At 39.7% G+C, this 19378-nt stretch overlaps 1 protein-coding gene across 5 annotated transcripts in view; it reads left to right on the forward strand.

Annotated features, from left to right (window-relative positions):
- sema4g.S (semaphorin 4G S homeolog) overlaps nucleotides 1-19378 on the forward strand; it is a 161120-nt gene that overhangs the window by 55587 nt on the left and 86155 nt on the right. For all 5 annotated transcript variants that reach the window (XM_041570448.1, XM_041570449.1, XM_041570450.1 and 2 more), the window contains 1 exon segment: nucleotides 17654-17802. In XM_041570448.1, the coding sequence (XP_041426382.1) occupies nucleotides 17654-17802 (149 nt within the window).

Genomic DNA, 19378 nt, shown 5'->3' on the forward strand with positions numbered 1-19378 from the left:
GAGAATATTCCGTTTTTTATATTTATATTTCACATGACTTATTTAACTGAAATGTCAGTGGTGTTTTTTTTATGGTGTTTCAGGGTAATGTCTAGTTTTGCAGTAGCCTTACAATAATAAGTTGCCAGAAGCAGCTTTGAGAACAGAAAGTTAAAGGGGTGGTTCACCTTTAAGGTAACTAAAAGTATGTTATAGAATGGAAAATTCTAAGCAGCTCCTCGATTGTTTTGATTATTTATTTTTTATAGTTTAATAATAATTATTTGCCTTTTTCTTCTGACTCTCAAATGGGCTTTTAAATGGGCGTTGCTGACCCCTTCTAAAAAGCAAATGCTCTGTAAGACTACAAATGTATTGCTATACCTAATTTTTATTAACTTACTGTCCACTCCTATTCATATTCCAGTCTCTAATTCAAATCAGTGCGTGGTTTCTAGGGTAATTTAAACCCTAGCAACCACATTGCTGAAATTGCAAACTGGAGAGCTGCTGAGTGAAAAAAGTTAAATAACTCAAAAACCACAAATAAAAAAAAATTAAAACCAATTGCAAATTGTCTCAGAATATCACTCTCTACTAGTGATGTGCAGTGCAGTTGGGTTTTCCCCGACCCGCCAGAGCCCGACTTCCGAATTCCCTTTATAGACCCGTGCCGCCCCACCGATGACGTCGCAAAAGGGGCAGGGGCGAGCAGGCGCTCGACTATAAAGTCGGAAGCCGGCAATTGAAGGTGGCCGGAGGGAAGAGCAGGAGGAAGTAGGGATGGGCAAATTTGACCCGTTTCGTTTTGCCTGAATTTTTTTTGACATGCATCTTTTTTTTTTTTTTTTTTTTTTGATGCACGACTCCATACAAGTCTATGGGCATCATTTTTGCAGCGAAACAAGGCGAAAAAATCCCTAGGAGGAAGATCTTGACCCAGACCCACCTGCAAAGGGGGGGGGGACGAGGTTGGCCCGCAGGTATCATGCTTGCCTGCACATCACTACTCTGTACATCATATTAAAAGCTATTTCAAAGGTGATCCACCCCTTTAAGAGTGGGGGGGAGTTTGTTTCCACATTGCACATTTCTTTCTAATGAAAAACAAAAAATACAATGTGAGCTCTTTAGAGGTTGTAGAACTGCAACTTTCTGCAGCTCCATGCATGCCACTGGGCAATCTGTCTTTGCATACTCTAGCTGGGACTAAGGTTAATTGGCTGCTAATTAAAATGACCATCGCTGTTTAACATATCACCGCTTTAGTAATATACAATTAAAAAATAATATATAATAATAACAAAAACCTTAGAGCTGTCCTAGTGGATTTGCCTTTGATGCCTGGTTTCTGTTTGAAGGTTAATTTAGTGCTTTTAAGTATAATCCATGTTCCATTAAGCGTTTACTCGGATAATACTATTTTGAATACATTTTTATATAATACACAAAATTGTCTACAGATTAGCCTAAAGAGGCTGTTACACATGCTTGGCGAGCTTTCAGAAAGCCACTTATTGAAGGTATACAGGCTTTCAATTCATCATCACACAAATTATCACATTAAGTGGTCCTCAAATGTGTTATAAAACCACAGTGAAAGTGGCATGGGTAATGCCATGCGTAGCAAGAACACTTAGGGGCAAATTTACTTATGGTCGAATATCGAGGGTTAATTAACCCTCGATATTCGACTGCCGAAATCCTTCGACTTCGAATATCGAAGTCGAGGGATTTACTGCAATTCGTTCGATCGATTAAATCCTTCGAATCGTTCGATTCGAAGGATTTTAATCCATCTATCGAACGATTTTTCTTCGACCAAAAAATACTTAGAAAGCCTATGGGGACCTTCCCCATAGGCTAACATTGACTTGGGTAGGTTTTAGGTCGCGAACTAGGGGGTCGAAGTTTTTTTTTAAAGAGACAGTACTTCGACTATCGAATGGTTGAATAGTCGAACGATTTTTAGTGTGAATCGTTTGTTTCGAGGTCGAAGTACCCAATTCAATGGTCGGAGTAGCCAAAAAAACATTCGAAATTCAAAGTTTTTTTTATTCTATTCCTTCACTCGGAACTAAGTAAATGGGCCCCTTAGCCTCACCTTGCTCATTATCTCTGTACCATGTGCTTACGCTTACTGGGCTGAGCTCGCTTACGCCATCATCATTCAGAATCACATCAATGTTCAGCTTTTTGACTGGTAAATAAGTGTCTCATTCTATAAATGCTCCGTTTCCCCTCGCTGGAGGTAGAAACTGTGACACACATATCGCCTTATATCTCTGCTGTAGAAATTCCCTTTAATGTATCACACACTATCATTCCCTGTCAGTAAGCACATTAGTAATCAGAGCTGCTCTTGGGAAAGCCACAACAGTTAGTATGAGGCTGTATATCACAACAGGTATGGGTCATTGACTGGGTTGATCAAAGAGTGGTCAACATCGGCCCTTTCCAGTGGGGTGTTCCCAAATTTCCTATTTAGTGATCTGACACACCATTTTGAGGGCAGCTGACCAAGTTCTATTGTGGCTGTACAATAATAGTCTGTTTTTGGAAGGCCTTTTAATATTTACAGCTATAGCGTTATCCATACCTCCCAACATTCTGGAAATGGAAAGAGGGACAAAAAAATTTGCCGCTCTCCGCGCAGCGAATTTTTCTTGTCATGCCCCTTTTTTGCAGCCACACCCCCTAATTACCGTGCCCATTTTACAAAATTTGGCAGGTTATGAAAGTTTGAACACATCTCTGTAGTTTGTATGTTTTATTACAGTTTTACTAATGAAGGTGAATTGCCCTTTAAGCTGTGAATCTAACTTCTCCCAAGGGACAAAACTGTTACAAATGTATCTTACGTATCTATTCTGGGCTCTCTGCCAAGAGCCAACTAAGTTAGAAACATTGTATCTGTTTTGGCTGCTCGGTGCAGAGAAATGGGGACTTTCCAGTACAAACGCAGGACTGCGGGTTGAGCTGTCAAAAGAGGGACTCTCCCGCTCAAAACGGGACAGTTGGGAGGCATGGCGTTATCAGTTCCATTAAAAGGCAGTTATACAGGGGCAGCAGCTTTATGTATCAAGCTAGATACTAGAACGGCAAGATTTGCACTGGTTCATTCATGCTTTGTTAAAGGAGAAGGAAAGGCTTACAGCACTTGGGGTGTCAAATGTTAGGCACCCCCATCGCTCCTTGGTGCTCACTGGTATAACCTTGGGCTGATGCAGTTTTCTGCTGATAGGAGCACAGGCCCAGGGTTTCAGGTAAGTCAATACAATCACTTGGGGGTGCCTAACATTTGGCACACCCAAGTGCCGCAAGCCTTTGGCCCAAAAAGAATTGGCACCTTTACATTAATAATATACCAGCCAGTATCTCTTGGGGGTGTTGTGGTGACCTCATGAGCTGGGGCCCCAGAACTAGATGTGGGTTGGGGGAGTATTTGTGTAATTCCAGATCAGCAGCAGCTTATTGGCCAGTGTACGGGGCCCTCCTGCAGGCCTGCCTGTCTTAAAATCAGGTAGTTATTGATTAGGCAAGTGTAAAAACCCGATCTGGACAAGGCTTTTTTGAGGATCCCACATTAACTATCATTTTGATCAGATCAGTCAAAAATCACCCACTTCAGGGTGCACATACCAGGGAAAGATCTGCTCGTTTGGAAAGTTCTTTAAATTTATGGTCAACTTTAGCTTATGATTTACCAGTCATGATGGTGAAACACCAACTGGCAACTTTTATTTCTGGCCATACCTGCCAACATCAAGAGGAGGTAGGGCAGATAAGGGGGTGGAGTTGGGACATTTCTGGGACGGCTGGTCCATAATGGGACTGAATAGTTTAAGATGATTAGCAGGGTTTGAAAAAGCAGAAAAGTGGGTTTGGGGCATATTAGAGTTTGTAATAACTAGTGCTTATGCCCTAATCTGCCTTCCCAGCTCCCGAAGACACCATCCCTACTCACCAAATGGCCTCTGGATTTGACCCCTGATGTAATGATTCCACCCCTTTGTATAACAACCCCTCCCCTTTATGATATGTCCCACCCATTTGCACCACTACCCTTTCCCATCATTACTCCGCCCCCACACCATTAAAAGTGGCAACCATACGGCCAGGTGGCAACCAGACCCTACTTATGTCTGTGAGATTAGGGGTGGCATGTCTATGAGTCTGGAACATGCACTTATAGTCTGTTGTTTTGTAGGACGTTCATTGAGCATCTACAGGAGGATCATAAAAAGGGTGGCCTGTACTTAATGCCATACTCAAGGCTCATGATTGTCCTTTGAGAAAGGCCTTATCTTTAAATATTGCTGATCAATGAGAGAAAACAGAGATAAAGGATATGAAAGGGGATAAAAAGAACCCCATCCAGGACAGCGAAGCTATTTCTCACACAAAGTAGGAAGGACAACGTGTCGGCCGTGCAGGAATTGAATGTCACAGCGAGGGAAGTGTATCTGGTGTGGGATGATTATTCCAACACAATGTGAAGTAATTGTTGTTCTGGCGGCAATCCAGCGCAGTGGAACTCCGCAGCGGCCTGCGAATTTTCTTTCTGCTTGGCTTTGTTCTTACCGAACGAGATGTATCCAGCAGTTTCCAGAACTTAATCAAGATGTAATGATGCCAATTTATACTCAGCAGGGAGAGGGCCATGTTTTAAACAGAGATCTCCTGCATTAACAAATTAAAGATTAGTGGTGTTGGCGGCAGGATCTGATTTCCAGTTCTCAGAGAAATCCATTTATTTTAATGGCTTGGCAAAGGTGTACGTATATATTATTTAAAAGCAGGATTGATTTTCCTTTTGTCTGCACTTCATTTAATTCTGCTTGTTACCTTATTGTGGCCACATAAGTTAATAATTATGTTATTGACATTCCAAAATGGAGACTAGAATGCTGACTCTAACCCTATTATTACTGTTTATCATTACATCATCAGTTCCTGCATTTGGAAACAAGAGGCTCTGATATAAGGGAGGATAAAGGGGAATAGCACACTTGACTTGGAATATTCTTTTGTGGTTACTTGAACGAATCATTAAGAAATTGAATAAATATGAATTAACTCTCTGTCCCCCCCCTTCAACATTTGTGGTGATAAGCTGCTAATCAAATGCAGGATGACTTCGGATTAGTGATATGCGGGGTGACTTGTGGATTGACCAATGATTGGGTGGGTTCAGGCTAAAATTTAGCCAGCCATTGTGGGTTAGGTTTGGGTGCGGGTCAGATTGGGAACGATTCCCTATCTTGGAACTAGAGGGGCGTACAAAGCGAGAAGACGTGGGTATGGTTTGGCTGTTGGTCCTACAATGGCAACAATTTGCAGGTTATTGTCGGGTGCGGGTTGAGTTTTCCTGACTCTTTTCCTGACTCTCGCATCACTATTTCTGATCGCTTCCCTTTGCTGGGCATACAGGAGCGGATATAGACAGTGTTGGACTGGGCCTCCGAGAGCCCACGAGAGAATTGGACTTCATCATATATTTTTACAGAAAATAAGATGTAAATTCTCCCTTATCATTTATAAGGATACATTCAGCTTTTCATAGTTTCCACATATGCATAAAAGACCATATGCTGCTTTTCATATGTGTAGCCAGCGGGAGAATATTGGCAGTAAATGTACACACATTAGAATATTCACACGTTGGATTTTTTAGGCAGAGACTATGATGTGAATGATCCCCACCCAACAGGGACATTAACTGCCACAGACAAATTAATTTGAATGCAAAGTGCCTGCAAGTTGAGTGTAGGACTGGCCATACCGACTTTGACGTAGTTGGCCAGCTTAAATATATTGCAATATATGGACAAACAATCTCTGTTTTGTTTAAAGGGTAAGATATTTTTAGAAGCTCAAGGAACAAAATGTCTCAATGTCCTTAGTGTGTTGATGGTGGGTTGAGTGTGGAGGTCCTCTTGTGTTTGCCTGCAGACATGATTTCAGAAAAAAAATATTTCTGGGTGTACAGAAACACACAACTTAGAGGGAGCGTTGGTGCAGTTGAGGAAGAACTATGATGGTATAAAGGCTTACTGCTTCATAGGCCCATGAAACACCAGGTATTTACTTTTCGACCTATTTCCACCAGCAGTGAAATGCCATCTAGTGCCTGGACACTTAAATAGTGGTGTCATTCTATGAGCAAAACCCTAGTGTGGTATGGCTTATAAATAAAAGTAGCTATACATAGACTGATGGACAAGGTTGGCAACTTATTGGCCCATGTACGAGGCACTCAGACGGGCCGATGTTGATTGGGCAGTTTTAAAAATCCCATCAGGACGAGGAGCACGTCTGCTTGTTAGTTTGACCCTTGTCCTGATGGGCTCTATCCGGTCAGTGTGATCCAATCATTTGAACCGAGGGCCATACCTTGGGATCAATGCGATATTGCCCATTTCATGGGCAGCTTGACTGCTGGATAGTATAATTCATAAAGCTGTTCTGAAAGATTGTTTATATTTACTAATATAATGATGATTTTGGTGACTTGTGAGAACACTTGATATTATTATAAAGCTGCAATTTAATTTAAAGAGATTCATGTCCAAAGTAAAACATTCTTTTTAAATTTTTAACAAGAACTTACCTTTAAGAAAGCCCAGAATGTGCTATATATAGATGGGTATACATGCTTCCTACCACACCAATCTTAAATTGGCCATAGACGCAAAGATCTGATCGTAAGAATCAAGGATTCGTACGATTTTCGGACCATGTGTGGAGAGTCTCGACATTTTTCGTCCGGTGGAGATCGGCCGTTTGGTCGATCAGACAGGTTAAAACATTTGTGTCGGCTGCTGATAATTTCTCTGCATGTATTGCCGATCGTACGATTTTCAGAGGGAGACTGTCACTAGCTTTGGTCGGACATAACTTTTCTACGATTGGTGTCAAGGGCTGAACATTGGCTGATCTGTTCTTTTGTACTTTATTTGATCGGAATGGTTAGTGGCAGGTTGGGAGATGGGGAAGTCCGGTCGTACGATGATTCATATGATCAGATCTTTGCGTCTATGGCCAGCTTTAACATTGCTGGAACATGCTAGAACCTGAGTGCCTGGGGTGGGTGCAGCACTAGAAAGGGTGGTAACATGATCGTTGTGCTTAGATAAAAGATTTTGCAATGTACCATGTTCCCATTTCTTTGTATGATACTGTGTGGAGCGATGGCTCACTTTTTGTTCCTTAAATGGATACTGTCATGGCAAAAAAATTTTTTTCCAAAATGAATCAGTTAATAGTGCTGCTCCAGCAGAATTCTGCACTGAAATCCATTTCTCAAAAGAGCAAACAGATTTTTTTATATTCAATTTTGAAATCTCACATGGGTCTAGACATTTTGTCAATTTCCCAGCTGCCCCTGGTCATGTGACTTATGCCTGCACTTTAGGAGAGAAATGCTTTTTGGCAGGCTGCTGTTTTTCCTTCTCAATGTAACTGAATGTGTCTCAGTGAGACATGGGTTTTTACTATTGAGTGTTGTTCTTAGATCTACCAGGCAGCTGTTATCTTGTGTTAGGGAGCTGTTATCTGGTTACCTTCCCATTGTTCTTTTGTTTGGCTGCTGGGGGGGGGAAAGGGAGGGGGATGATATCACTCCAACTTGTACAGAAGTAAAGAGTGATTGAAGTTTATCAGAGCATAAGTCACATGACTTGGGGCAGCTGGGAAATTGACAAAATGTCTAGCCCCATGTCAGATTTCAAAATTGAATATAAAAAAATCTGTTTGCTCTTTTGAGAAATGGATTTCAGTGCAGAATTCTGCTAGAGCAGCACTATTAACTGATTCATGTTGAAATTTTTTTTTTCCCATGACAGTATAGTATCCCTTTAATGAGAGAGAGCATTCATGGGATTTCCATGTAGAGTTCATCCTGGAGTGTTGGTTTATTTGACATCAGACACACTTATCTTCTTAGTGAGAAGAAGATGTTGAAAAACCAACAAACTATAGCTCTGGAAAACAGTACATTATACATTTCATTTCTTCCTCTAAAAAACAAGAGTTTGTCCATTTGGGATGGATGCTTATATGGTTATAGCAGGGGAAGCACAGACAGAATTCATGACCTTTTTTCTCTCTCCATTTTTCTTTAATCTGCAGATGAGGTTACCTGACCTTAGTAACCATGGCTATTCCTGTTGAAATAAAAGCAAACGCATAAATGCAATGACGTAAAGTGTCCTACAAGAATAACCTCTGCTTTCTACTGAATATTTATAGGAAAATAAAGCTGAATATAACAGTCACTTAGGAATAGGGAAAGTCCGTGTTAGGAACCACACCTGTGTGGAAGCACCTGCTTGGAGTATAGTACTCAATATTTGCTTTTGCATTTCCCTGTAATAACTGCATCATAAACTAAATGGAATGTCTGAACTTGTAGCTACATTATTTACTTTATTTATTTCACATTACTATGTACTTGTGTGTGGGAAATATCTGCAAATAAAAATAATCAGGCTATTAGAAGTCATGTCCTCCTCTCCTTGTTTTTGACCCTTTTTTTTTACTTGTGAGCCACATTCTATTATAAAAAGAGTTGGGGAGCAACACAAGCATGAAAAACGTTCCTGGGGTGCCAAATAAGGGGTGTGATTGGCTATTTGGTAAGCCCTATGGGGACTGGCAGTCTCAAGGAGGCTCTGTCTGGCAGTACATCTAGTTTTTATGCAACCAAAACTTGCCTCCAAGTCAAGAATTCAAAAATAAGCTTCCACTTGGAGCAACATCCAAGGGGTTGGTGATCAACATGTTGCTCATGAGCTTCTGGTTGGAGATCACTGCCCTACCAGAATTGGGTAGTAGTGAGATTTGCCTCTTGTTGACAGGTGTCATTTAAAGGGGACCCGTCACCCAAAAAAACGATTCCAAATCCTATTTTATCATGTTAATCAAGCAAAATGAACTTTAATTACACTGTATAAATTATTTGAATCTTGTTTCCATCAGTCTGGAAACTCATAATTATAGCAAGCAGGCAGGTGTAATTTTTGTGGACACTGTTATTAAGGCAAGCCTTGTAAGCAAGCAAGCAGAATCTTGTTTGTGCACCAAAATGGGGGACCTGATGACCATCCCCATGCCCTGGTTACACAATTAAACGGTGAAGCGAACAGGGACATGTGGGGAGAGCAGTGACATCTAGGAAGTGCTGAATGGAAAGTGAAAGTAATTGCTTGCCCTGCCTCTATGCCTAAGGCATAGAGGAGGGGCAGGCAATATTTGATTGACAGCTGAGATTTTTAAATGAATTTAAAACAGCTATGAATGCTTTAATTAAAAAAATAAATTGGATTTCATGTTTAATTTAAAAATGACCTTTATTATACAGCTTTTTATGTCTGGGTGAAAAGTCCGCTTTAAATAGGGGTTTCTTAAATAGTAACTAGAAGCTGGAAATTAAGAATGTTATTATAGGTGATCTATCTTTGTGTTCAGAAGCAGATAGTCATTTGAGAAGGTTATATTGGCCAGGCGCTGGGTGGTCTTAGGATAGCTGCTTTGTCCTGCTTAAAAATGTAACTTTGCAGGTCTGGGTACGGGAAGCAATATCATGCAAGACTGAACAAGTTTGCTAAGTTTTTGAGCAGAGGCTATCCCTGGAATTGCTGCCAGAGCAATTAAAGCTAACCTCTAATGTCAGTAATAGTTGGTTTCAATGGCACTCTTTAATATTTTATCATAAAAACAATCCTTTTAAAAACATTTTTTTAATATAAATACATTTCCCAATTACCATTTTAATGCAATGCAAAAAAAAAACCCAGTTGCCCATAATACGGAGCCAGCATTTCTTAAATCTTGATCCTTTGAGTGTATTTACAGTGATTTACAGTAATTCACGTATTTCCTTTGTGAAAAACATCAATAGCAATGCCGGTTACGAAACATAGCCCCGGGCTTGATGGGATTTAACTTTTTGCCGGGTAATTACATTTAACATTTTCCGCAGGGCTTTTCATTAGTTGTGAGTTTTTGGGTCAGTAGGTTACAACTCTGTTTGTTTTGTGATTATTTGTGCGATTATAAAACCGACAAAAGCTCTTTTTGCAGGTTTGAAAGGTATTTTTGGAATACTGAGAAGTTGTGTTTATGAATGTGCTATGGCTTATACAATGCGTGGGAGCGGCTGCAATTTCCAAGGGAGATCTTTTTGTTTTTGCTTCACCTGCACCAAAACTCACTCAGCAGTCATTACAAACAAATCTATAGTTATCTGTGTCTTGAAATGGAAAGGCTGACATACATACCTGCAAAGTAAATACTTGAAGAGGTGAATGGTTGCATGTGTTTATCACTAGTCTGGCAGTACAAATAAGCCTGCCCAGAATTCCAGTACAGGTATGGGACCTTTTATCCAGAATGCTTGGGACCTGGGGCTTTCCGGATAACGGATCTTTCCGTAATTTGGATCTTCATACCTTACGTCTACTAGAAAATCACGTAAACATAAAATAAACCCAAGAGGCTGGTGTTGCTTCCAATAAGGATTAATTGTATCTTAGTTTGGATAAAGTACTGTTTTATTATTACAGAGATAAAGGAAATCATTTTTAAACACACTGTTTAATTGTTTGATGTGGCAAAAGTGACTTTTATTGTTTGTGGGCATTATGGTAGTTCAGAGGTTAGTAATTTAGCAGTAGGGTCCTGAGTTTAATTCTAACTTATTCATGAGTAATAAGTATAACTACAATGGTGACCTTGACTTTCATGTGTGAAAGGTACAGCGTGTGAACAATATCTTATTCTGTTTTACTGATCACAACCAATAAAATAAGTTACAAAGAGTTTGTATGTTCTCCATGTGCCTTTGTGGATTTTCGCCAGAGACCTCAGTTTCCTCTTACCGTATGTTCCCATGAGCTTAATATATAAATGGGATAGGGATAGGTTGTAAGATTGACTTGGGCAGGGAATTGTGACATTTGTAAATAGCTCCATGAATTGTTGGTACTATAAGAATAAATAATAATGATTATAAATGGACATGTATAATTACAAATCATTATGGTTCCCCTAAACGTTTCAACAAATTCTGCCCTTCGGAGGATGGTAAAGACTGAATAAAGGATAATTACATTAGTTAATGGTGTAATTAGGATCTCGGACAAATAGACACTTGTTATGAGGGCCTATTAGGTTGGCACCTATTAGGGGTTTTAGAAGAATTTAATTTTATTGGGTTTTCACAGACACACGCACAGACACACACGCACACAGACACAGACACACAGACAGACAGACAGACAGACACACACACACACACACACACACACAGACACACACAGACACACACAGGCTGTTTCAGACTCTGTATTCCCAAAATGTCTGGGCCCAGGGGCATAACTACAGAGGAAGCAGACCCCGAGACTGCAGGGGGGTCCTGGAGGTATAGGGGCCCCATGAGGCCCTAATTAATATATAATTCCAATAAATATTTGTAAAACGGGTCAACCTCTAAACATTTGAGGGGCCTGAAAAATAATTTACTGTGGGGCCCTGTAATATCTAGTTACGACACTGTCAAGGCCTACTTTGAATCCCAGTCGAGACCTGCAAGCCAAAAATAGTTAACTTTTAGTATGTTATAGAATGGCCAGTTCTAAATAGCATTTCAATTGGTCTTCATTATTTATTTTTTATAGTTTATGAATTATTTGTCTTTTTCTTCTGACTCTTTCCAGCTTTCATATGGGGGTCACTGACCCCAGCTAAAAACAAATCCTCTGTAAGGCTACAAATGTATTGTTATTGCTACTTTTTATTACTGATCCTTCTATTCAGGTCCTCTCCTATTCATATTCCAGTCTCTTATTCAAATCAATGCATGGTTGCTAGGGGAATTTGGAACCTAGCAACCAGATTGCAGAAATTGCAAACTGGAGAGCTTCTGAATATAAAGCTAAATATCTCAAAAACCACAAATAATGAAAAATGAAAATCAATTGCAAATTGTCTCAGGATATTACTATCTGCATCATACGAACAGTTAACGCAAAGGGGAACAACCCCTTAAAATAAGCAGGTGTCACAGGAAAGTGCCTACTTGTGGTCAAAGTCTTAGGGCAGATGGGGAGATTTGTTGCACGTAATAAAAATGCACAACTGCGTGTGACAAATCTTCCAAAATCTGTTGGAAATCATTTAAATCACCGGCGGTAAAACGAACACATTGCTTTGTTCTTCCAAAGTCGCCCCGAAATTGTCTCGGGAGGAAACTTCAGGCGACTTTGAGATATGTCGGTGTTACCGCCAGTGATATCCATTATTTCCAATGGAGACACATTTTCGTTTGGTTTTGTCACCTGTAGTCGTGCATAAATAATTGCTGGTGAAAATATCCCAATTAGCCACTGCCCTTAATGTGATTAATGATCTATACATCCCTCAAGTCTGTGTCCGGTTAGCAATATATCGTTATTTGCGTTGTCATATGTTAATGTAAACATGACTATCGCTTTGTAAATGTGGCAAGAGGTCGTTGTGAAACAAGTCCTGTGAATACAATTTTATTGTCTTATTGACAGGAGATAACCATAAATTTCTGCAAATGGACTTTAGTACATGCTTACCATTGTATCCAGTAAGAATACATGGAGTGATATATATCTATAGTTAAAGGAGAACCAAACCCTTTATATTAAAATCCCCTACATAGACCCCCTCCCTGCTCCCTCCCCAAGCCTAGGTGTTACTCTCGGTAAATGCCCCTAACTCTTTACTTACCCCTCGTTGCAGATTCAGCGCATCCGAGTTCACAGGTGCCATCTTCTTCTCTTCGGTAAGCGCCGTATTGGAGCATGCGCAGTTGGAGCAGTCCGAAGGTTTACGAAGAAAAGAAGATGATGCCCGTGAACTCTGATGCCCTGAATCTGCAACGAGGGGTAAGTTAAGAGTTAGGGGCATTTACTGAGGGTAACACCTAGGCTGTGGGGGAGGAGGGAGGCGGTCTATGTAGTGTAGAGGGGTAGGGGATTTTAATATAAAGGGTTTGGTTCTCCTTTAACACTTTCTCTATTCTTCTGTTTTTCTTGCTTGCATTATCTAATTAGTTACTAGATGCTGTGAAATGTACACCATGCAAAGATATTACAGATCTTTTTATCATGCAGTAAAATTTAGCCCAATGACCTTATTCCTTTTAAATAAATATGTAGTGCGAATTAATTTGCTTTCTGCTGGAGTAAAAACCACGTGGTTTTATCCAAGCGTTTGTTCTCAGTGCATGCTCCAAAGTGTATTTAACATTTACAAAACTGCCTCCTTCCCTATGGTTTGGGGAGAGATTTAAATTATGGTATTGAAGCTTTAAGCAGTGAACCGCAGCATCTCAGAAGATTATATGCGAGTGCAAGAAGTTTTTCTTGGAAGTAACAAGAATCCACAAGCATTAATGTATTATACTGCAAATGATGTAACTTTATCCCTACGCCCAGGGTTTCCAATACATTTTTCTACAAAAGTCTGAAGATTCCCTGGAACCCAAGAGATTAATCTGGAGACTATACATATGATTTTTTTTTTTTATCTCAAACCTTTGAACCAGCAGTCACCAATCTACTGACTATATCTACTATTTCTGAGAGTTGTACATCACCAGCAAATGGACGGCCCCAGGTTGTACAAACTGAACTGGTTTTAATTGTTGTAATCTTGCTACGATTTGGTCCCTGGAGTATTTCTCAACATGAGTTCAAGTGCTCCACAATTCTCTGATAAGCATGACCTTGCTCAGTTTGAGATGAAATATTGTCTGTTGTTCTTTTTGAATTTTGTGTCATTCTGTAGCTGGTGGGAGTTGTAGATTCCAAAGTCTTGACACACACATTTTTAAAGGGGAAGTAAAGTGTAAGATAGAATAAGGCTAGAAATGCTGTATTTTGTATACTAAGTATAAACATGAACTTACTGCAACACAAGCCTAATATAACAAATGATTTATGCTTTCAAAGTTAGCCACAGCCACCATCTTGTAACTTGCAAGACCAAGACTGTGCACATGCTCATTGTGGTCTGGGCTGCTTAGGGATCGTCATAAACACAGTCAAATAATATCTGCCAGAAGCTGACAAATTTTATAATCAATTTATATATGTTTTATAATCACTAGTCAGACTGCACTGGGTCCTGTGTTGTCATGTAATCTAATGTGGATTTTATCATTTTTGTATTGTTTAATACAAACTTTCTCCAACTCTGCAGAACCAGTGGCTGCAGCAAAATAATCCTCCAAATAGAATCCCAGTTTATCTGTTTAAATCTGGCTCCATGATCTTTGTCCCTGGAGTTGGAAACCATAAAGGGGATGTAAAGGCAAAATAAAATACACTGACTGCTCTACAGGGAAACAAACAAAGCTGCTTGAGTTCTGCATGGCTGGTAAGTAAGGCAGGGGCTCACCTTGCTGTTCATAAGTATGATTGTTTCCCTGCACAGCAGTTAGGGACCGTCTGACAATTCCTATCCACAGCAGTAAATGAAGGGAGAATTTCACTGCATACAGTCAGGTTTCTTATAAAAAACAGTACACATTTTTTAATTAAAATATATTGGAGATAGGTTTCTTTTTCATTGAAGAAAGTAACAATGGGATTTTATTTATTTTTTGCCTTTACATACCATTTAAAGGGGGGCTATATCCAATATTATGTTGTATTTATTATCCTTTGCATAGACAGCATTGTTAGATATGAATAGGGTTATTATTTCCTGAAGAGATTTTTTTTCATAGACTTCTGTAGAGCAGTGCAGCTTGACAATTACTCGTTAGAAGGGGCTATGAGTCACAAGGTTTAGATTGTGTCGACCATTGATCCCCCAACCAGCAACATGTTGCTCACCAACCCCTTGGCCTCAAAGCAGGAGTTTATTTTTGAATTCCTGGCTTGGAGGCAAGTTTTGGTTGCAAAAAAAAAAAAAAAAAAAACAGATGTTTTGCCTTCTTTAGACTGCCTATCCACATGGAGCCCAAATAGAATGCAAACAGCACCACTCAGTAACTAGGAATTGTAGTATTATGGATATTTATACCATTTTTGGTAAATATATCAACTTTTTGAGTTCGCACATGCACACAAGGCAATGGCTTTTAACCTATGGGTTTCTCCCAGGCTATTTATGGTGGCCCTCCATGGTGCCGTTCAGTTGACATGCTACATAAGACAACAGTAATTAATCTAAGGTGTGTAATTAGAAGCTAAGTTAAATGAACATAGGAGTTGCACCATGGGTAAAAACGTAGATTTGCAATTTAAAGGAACAGTAAAAATTAAAGTGTTTTAAAGTAATAAAAATATAATGCTGTGACACCCTGCACTGGTAAAACTGCTGTTTACTTCAGAAACACTACTATTGTTTATATAAACAAGCTGCTGTTTAGCAATGGGGGCAGCCATTCAAAGGAGAAAAGGCTCAGGTTATACAGCAGATAATCTCTGTAGAACATAATGGTGGTACCTGTTATCCACTATTTAACCTGTGCTATATAGCTTTTTTAAATTTTCTGCCATTGCTAAACAGCAGCTTGTTTATATAAACATATATAGTAGTGTTTGTGAAGCAAACAGATCAGTTTTACCAGTGCAGGGAAACAGTATATTTCCATTACCGTACTTTAAAACACTTTCATTTTTTGGTGTTACTATTGCTTTAAAATAATTGAAATATAATGTACTGTTTCTCTCCACTGGTAAAACTGATTCCTGTTCCTTCAAAAACACTGCTATAGTTTATAGAAACAAGGTTGCAGGAGCTTTGAGTTTTAACAGGTATAAGGTAAAAAACAAATTCCTTTTCAAAATTAGAATATTCTAAGGATGAGCATTCCATTCAATGTGTTCTGTTTCTTTACTGTGTATGAAGAACTAATATGGGCTCAGTAGAGGATACAAGTCCATATGGCACTTTCCTCCTGGCTACGTTGGAAGTGACTGACTAACAGCAGTCAGGGTAGCCGTCTCCATGTGGCTCGCTGTCAGGAGAATGGAATTGCCTAGCAACCACTAATAGGCAGACCACTGGGAAGTAATGCGGAGCAGCACCGGGGTACCGGCCTCCTATTGGCAGAGAAATAACTCCGTTTAGCATTCTATTCCTGCACGGGCTGAACTGTGCTTGGCAAAAGAAATAAAACCGCAATTGTTTCTGAAATCATTAAGCTTTTAATTCATAAATCTGTGGTTCAGTGGCAATAAGGTATATCTAAATCTCTCTATGGGTAGAAAACAAAACAGAGAGAGACATAAAAACACATACAGAATGCTGCAACATCCACATACATTTCAGTCAGGATCTATAGATCTTGTACATGCTCACATTCTTGGAATTTATAATGCCTTTTTATTTACTGCTTTATCTCATACTTTGCATTGCCAACTCTTTCTGGCTTTCTGCAACTAGTACCTTTCCTAACTTTTAATAATATTGGCACGAAGCATCGTTTTACCTGCTGGGTTGGCATAATACTGCTCATGTGGCAACCGTATTGCTCATAGCAGATTGCAGCTTTCCAGGACCAGGACTACAGATTAATATTCCCCCACACTTTCTCGTCCCCCCAGAGGGTCCAGGCTGCTCTATATATTCATGGTTTGCCTGAACGTTTAGTCTTGGGAAGGTTGTGGGGATATTTGGGGGTGTTTTGTCGCAGCTGATAACTGTACTGTATAATTCCCTTGCTATATCACTTTCCCCCAGCCCACTAACCTGTCCGGGTTCTTCCATTAAGGCCCAGATTTCAGTGCAGTTTTTGAGGGGCAGATATTGGCATTGTATTTGCACAAGGCTTATGGCAACATTCTTCAACTTTATTCAGTTGGAGCCAGAGGTGTAACTAAATAAGTTGGCCTCACTGGGCCCCCCTTAACTCCTGGGCCCCAGGGTTTGCTTCCTTTATAGTTACGCCCCTGTTTCTAGCGCACATTTGAGGCCCAGCATTTGGGTTAGGGTCCACTTTAACATGGTTACAGTGATATAAAACCATTTCCATATGAGACTTCAGCCATGGTCTTAACAAAATCTATGGCAGTGATCCCCAACCAGTGGCTCATGAGTGACATTGCTCGCCAACCTTGGATTTTGCTCTCAGTGGCCTCAAAGAAAGCAGGTTCTTATTTTTGAATTCCTGGCTTGGAGGCAAGTTTTGCTTGCATAAAAAACAGGTATACTGCCTAGTCCACATAGGGGCTACCAAATAGCCAATCACAGCCCTTATTTGGCATCCCCATGGGTTTTTTTCATGCTGTCATGTTTTTTTAATGTGGCTCACAGGAGTTTGGGGATCTAGGGCATCAAATAAGTGTTCTACCCAAATATGTCACTTAAAGGCCTTCAAAATGGACCTCCCTAAACTTATGGGTGTTAGCCCTACTGTTTAGGAACCCCTGACTTAAAGGGATACCGACACCAGAAGTTAAACCTTTTTTTTTTTTTTTTACAGCATTGCAAACCATTGTTTTTGCATGCTATTGATAATGTTTTCATTAAAGTATTTAGCTAATGTTTTTACACTACTATATATATATATATATATATATATATATATATATATATATATATATATATATATATATATATATATATATATATATATATATATATATATATTATTTATAATACACATGATTATTTCTCTCTACAGAAATCTCTGATTTGAGGAGGTTCAGCAGCAGAGTATCAAATTATAGCACCTTGCTACTGGAGGATGAAAGGGGGATTTTGTATGTTGGGGCTAGAGGTGCCATCTTCTCGCTCAATTCCAGCAACATATCACAGAGATACCAGAAAGCAGTAAGTAATGCACAGTCCATGTCCTGTTTGTTGCATTTCTGAGCATCATTTATAGAGACCCAATTTGAACTTGCATTGTTATTGTCATCCATTGTGAAATCCTTATCACGTTTTATGATAATAAAAATAGAATAAATGTTTGTCAGTTGGGATCTTTGATCCAGGATGGATTGACATTACAGCCAAGAATCATTTAGTTGTGCATATTGTGAAATAAACAGGGATTGGACCTGGTCTGTAACAGTGATACTTGGTGACAATTTTATGAATAGGTAAAGTAAGTGAAAATGATAGGAAGGCCAGCATTGTTTTCCAGGAGAGGTGGCAAGCCAAAATTGAAAGAATGGATTACTTTAATTACTAAGTAGACAAGTTTAATTAAGCACTGTGGCGTTATGCTCCCTCCTTAGCTCTGGGCGAAACACTCAAACAAGTATCCATTTACTCTTAAAGGAGAAGGAAACTTTAAAGGGATACTGACATGGGAAAAAATGTTGTTGTTTTTTTTTTAAAAAAGGCATGAATAAATAGTGCTGCTCCAGCAGAATTTTGCACTGAAATTTGTTTTATCAAAAGAGCTAACAGATTTTTTTATATTTAATTTTGAAATCTGACACGGGGCTAGACATATTGTCAGTTTCCCAGCTGCCCCCAGTCATGTGACCTGTGCTCTGATAAACTTCAGTCACTCTTCACTGCTGTACTGCAAGTTGGAGTGATATCATCACCCTCCCCCCAGCAGCTTAACAACAGAAGAATGGGAAGGTAACCAGATAGCAGCTCCCTAACACAACATAACAGCTGCCTGGTAGATCTAAGAACTGCACTCAATAGTAAAATCCAGGTCCCACTGAGACACATTCAGTTACATTGAGTAGGAGAAAAAACAGCCCGCCAGAAAGCAGTTCCATCCTAAAGTGCTGGCTCTTTCTGAAAGCACATGACCAGGCAAAATGACCTTAGACGGCTGCCTACACACCAATATTACAACTAAAAATAAAATATACTTGCTGAATTGGGCCAGGGGTTTGTTTTGGGCAGTGGGCACCCTTCTCTGTTGGCAAACGGCTCTGAGAGCGAACAGCCCAGGCTACTTTCTTGCAAGTCAAGTTAGCTTCAGCTATATTTTTCCAGGGTGTCAGGTATCCGCTTCAGTAGATTTGTACAGAATAGTACTTTTCCAAAGATTTCTGTTCTTCTTGTATGCCAAGTCTGAACTGGTGAAGAGGATACTTTGGAGAAAATGTTGATGGCATTCTCTGAAGTAATGTCTTTGGCTGTTGGAATTGATAAGTGTGACAACAGTGATAGAGCATAGCAGGGAAGTGTTAGGGGACTAATGCAAATGTATTTGTTGATATAGTATATGCCTCCGTCAAATGAGAAGTGAAGCTAAAGAAGTAGGCTAGAAATGTTGTACATTATATTTTCGGTTTCTATACCAGCCCAAGGCAACCACAGAACTTTAGCAGTAAAGATCTGTGTCTCCAAAGATGCCCCAGTAGCTCCCCATCTTCTTTTCTGCTGATTCACTGCACATGCTCTGTGCTGCTGTCACTTACTGAGCTTAGGGACC

Source organism: Xenopus laevis, chromosome 7S (assembly GCF_017654675.1).
Source record: "Xenopus laevis strain J_2021 chromosome 7S, Xenopus_laevis_v10.1, whole genome shotgun sequence".
Lineage (NCBI taxonomy): Eukaryota > Metazoa > Chordata > Amphibia > Anura > Pipidae > Xenopus > Xenopus laevis.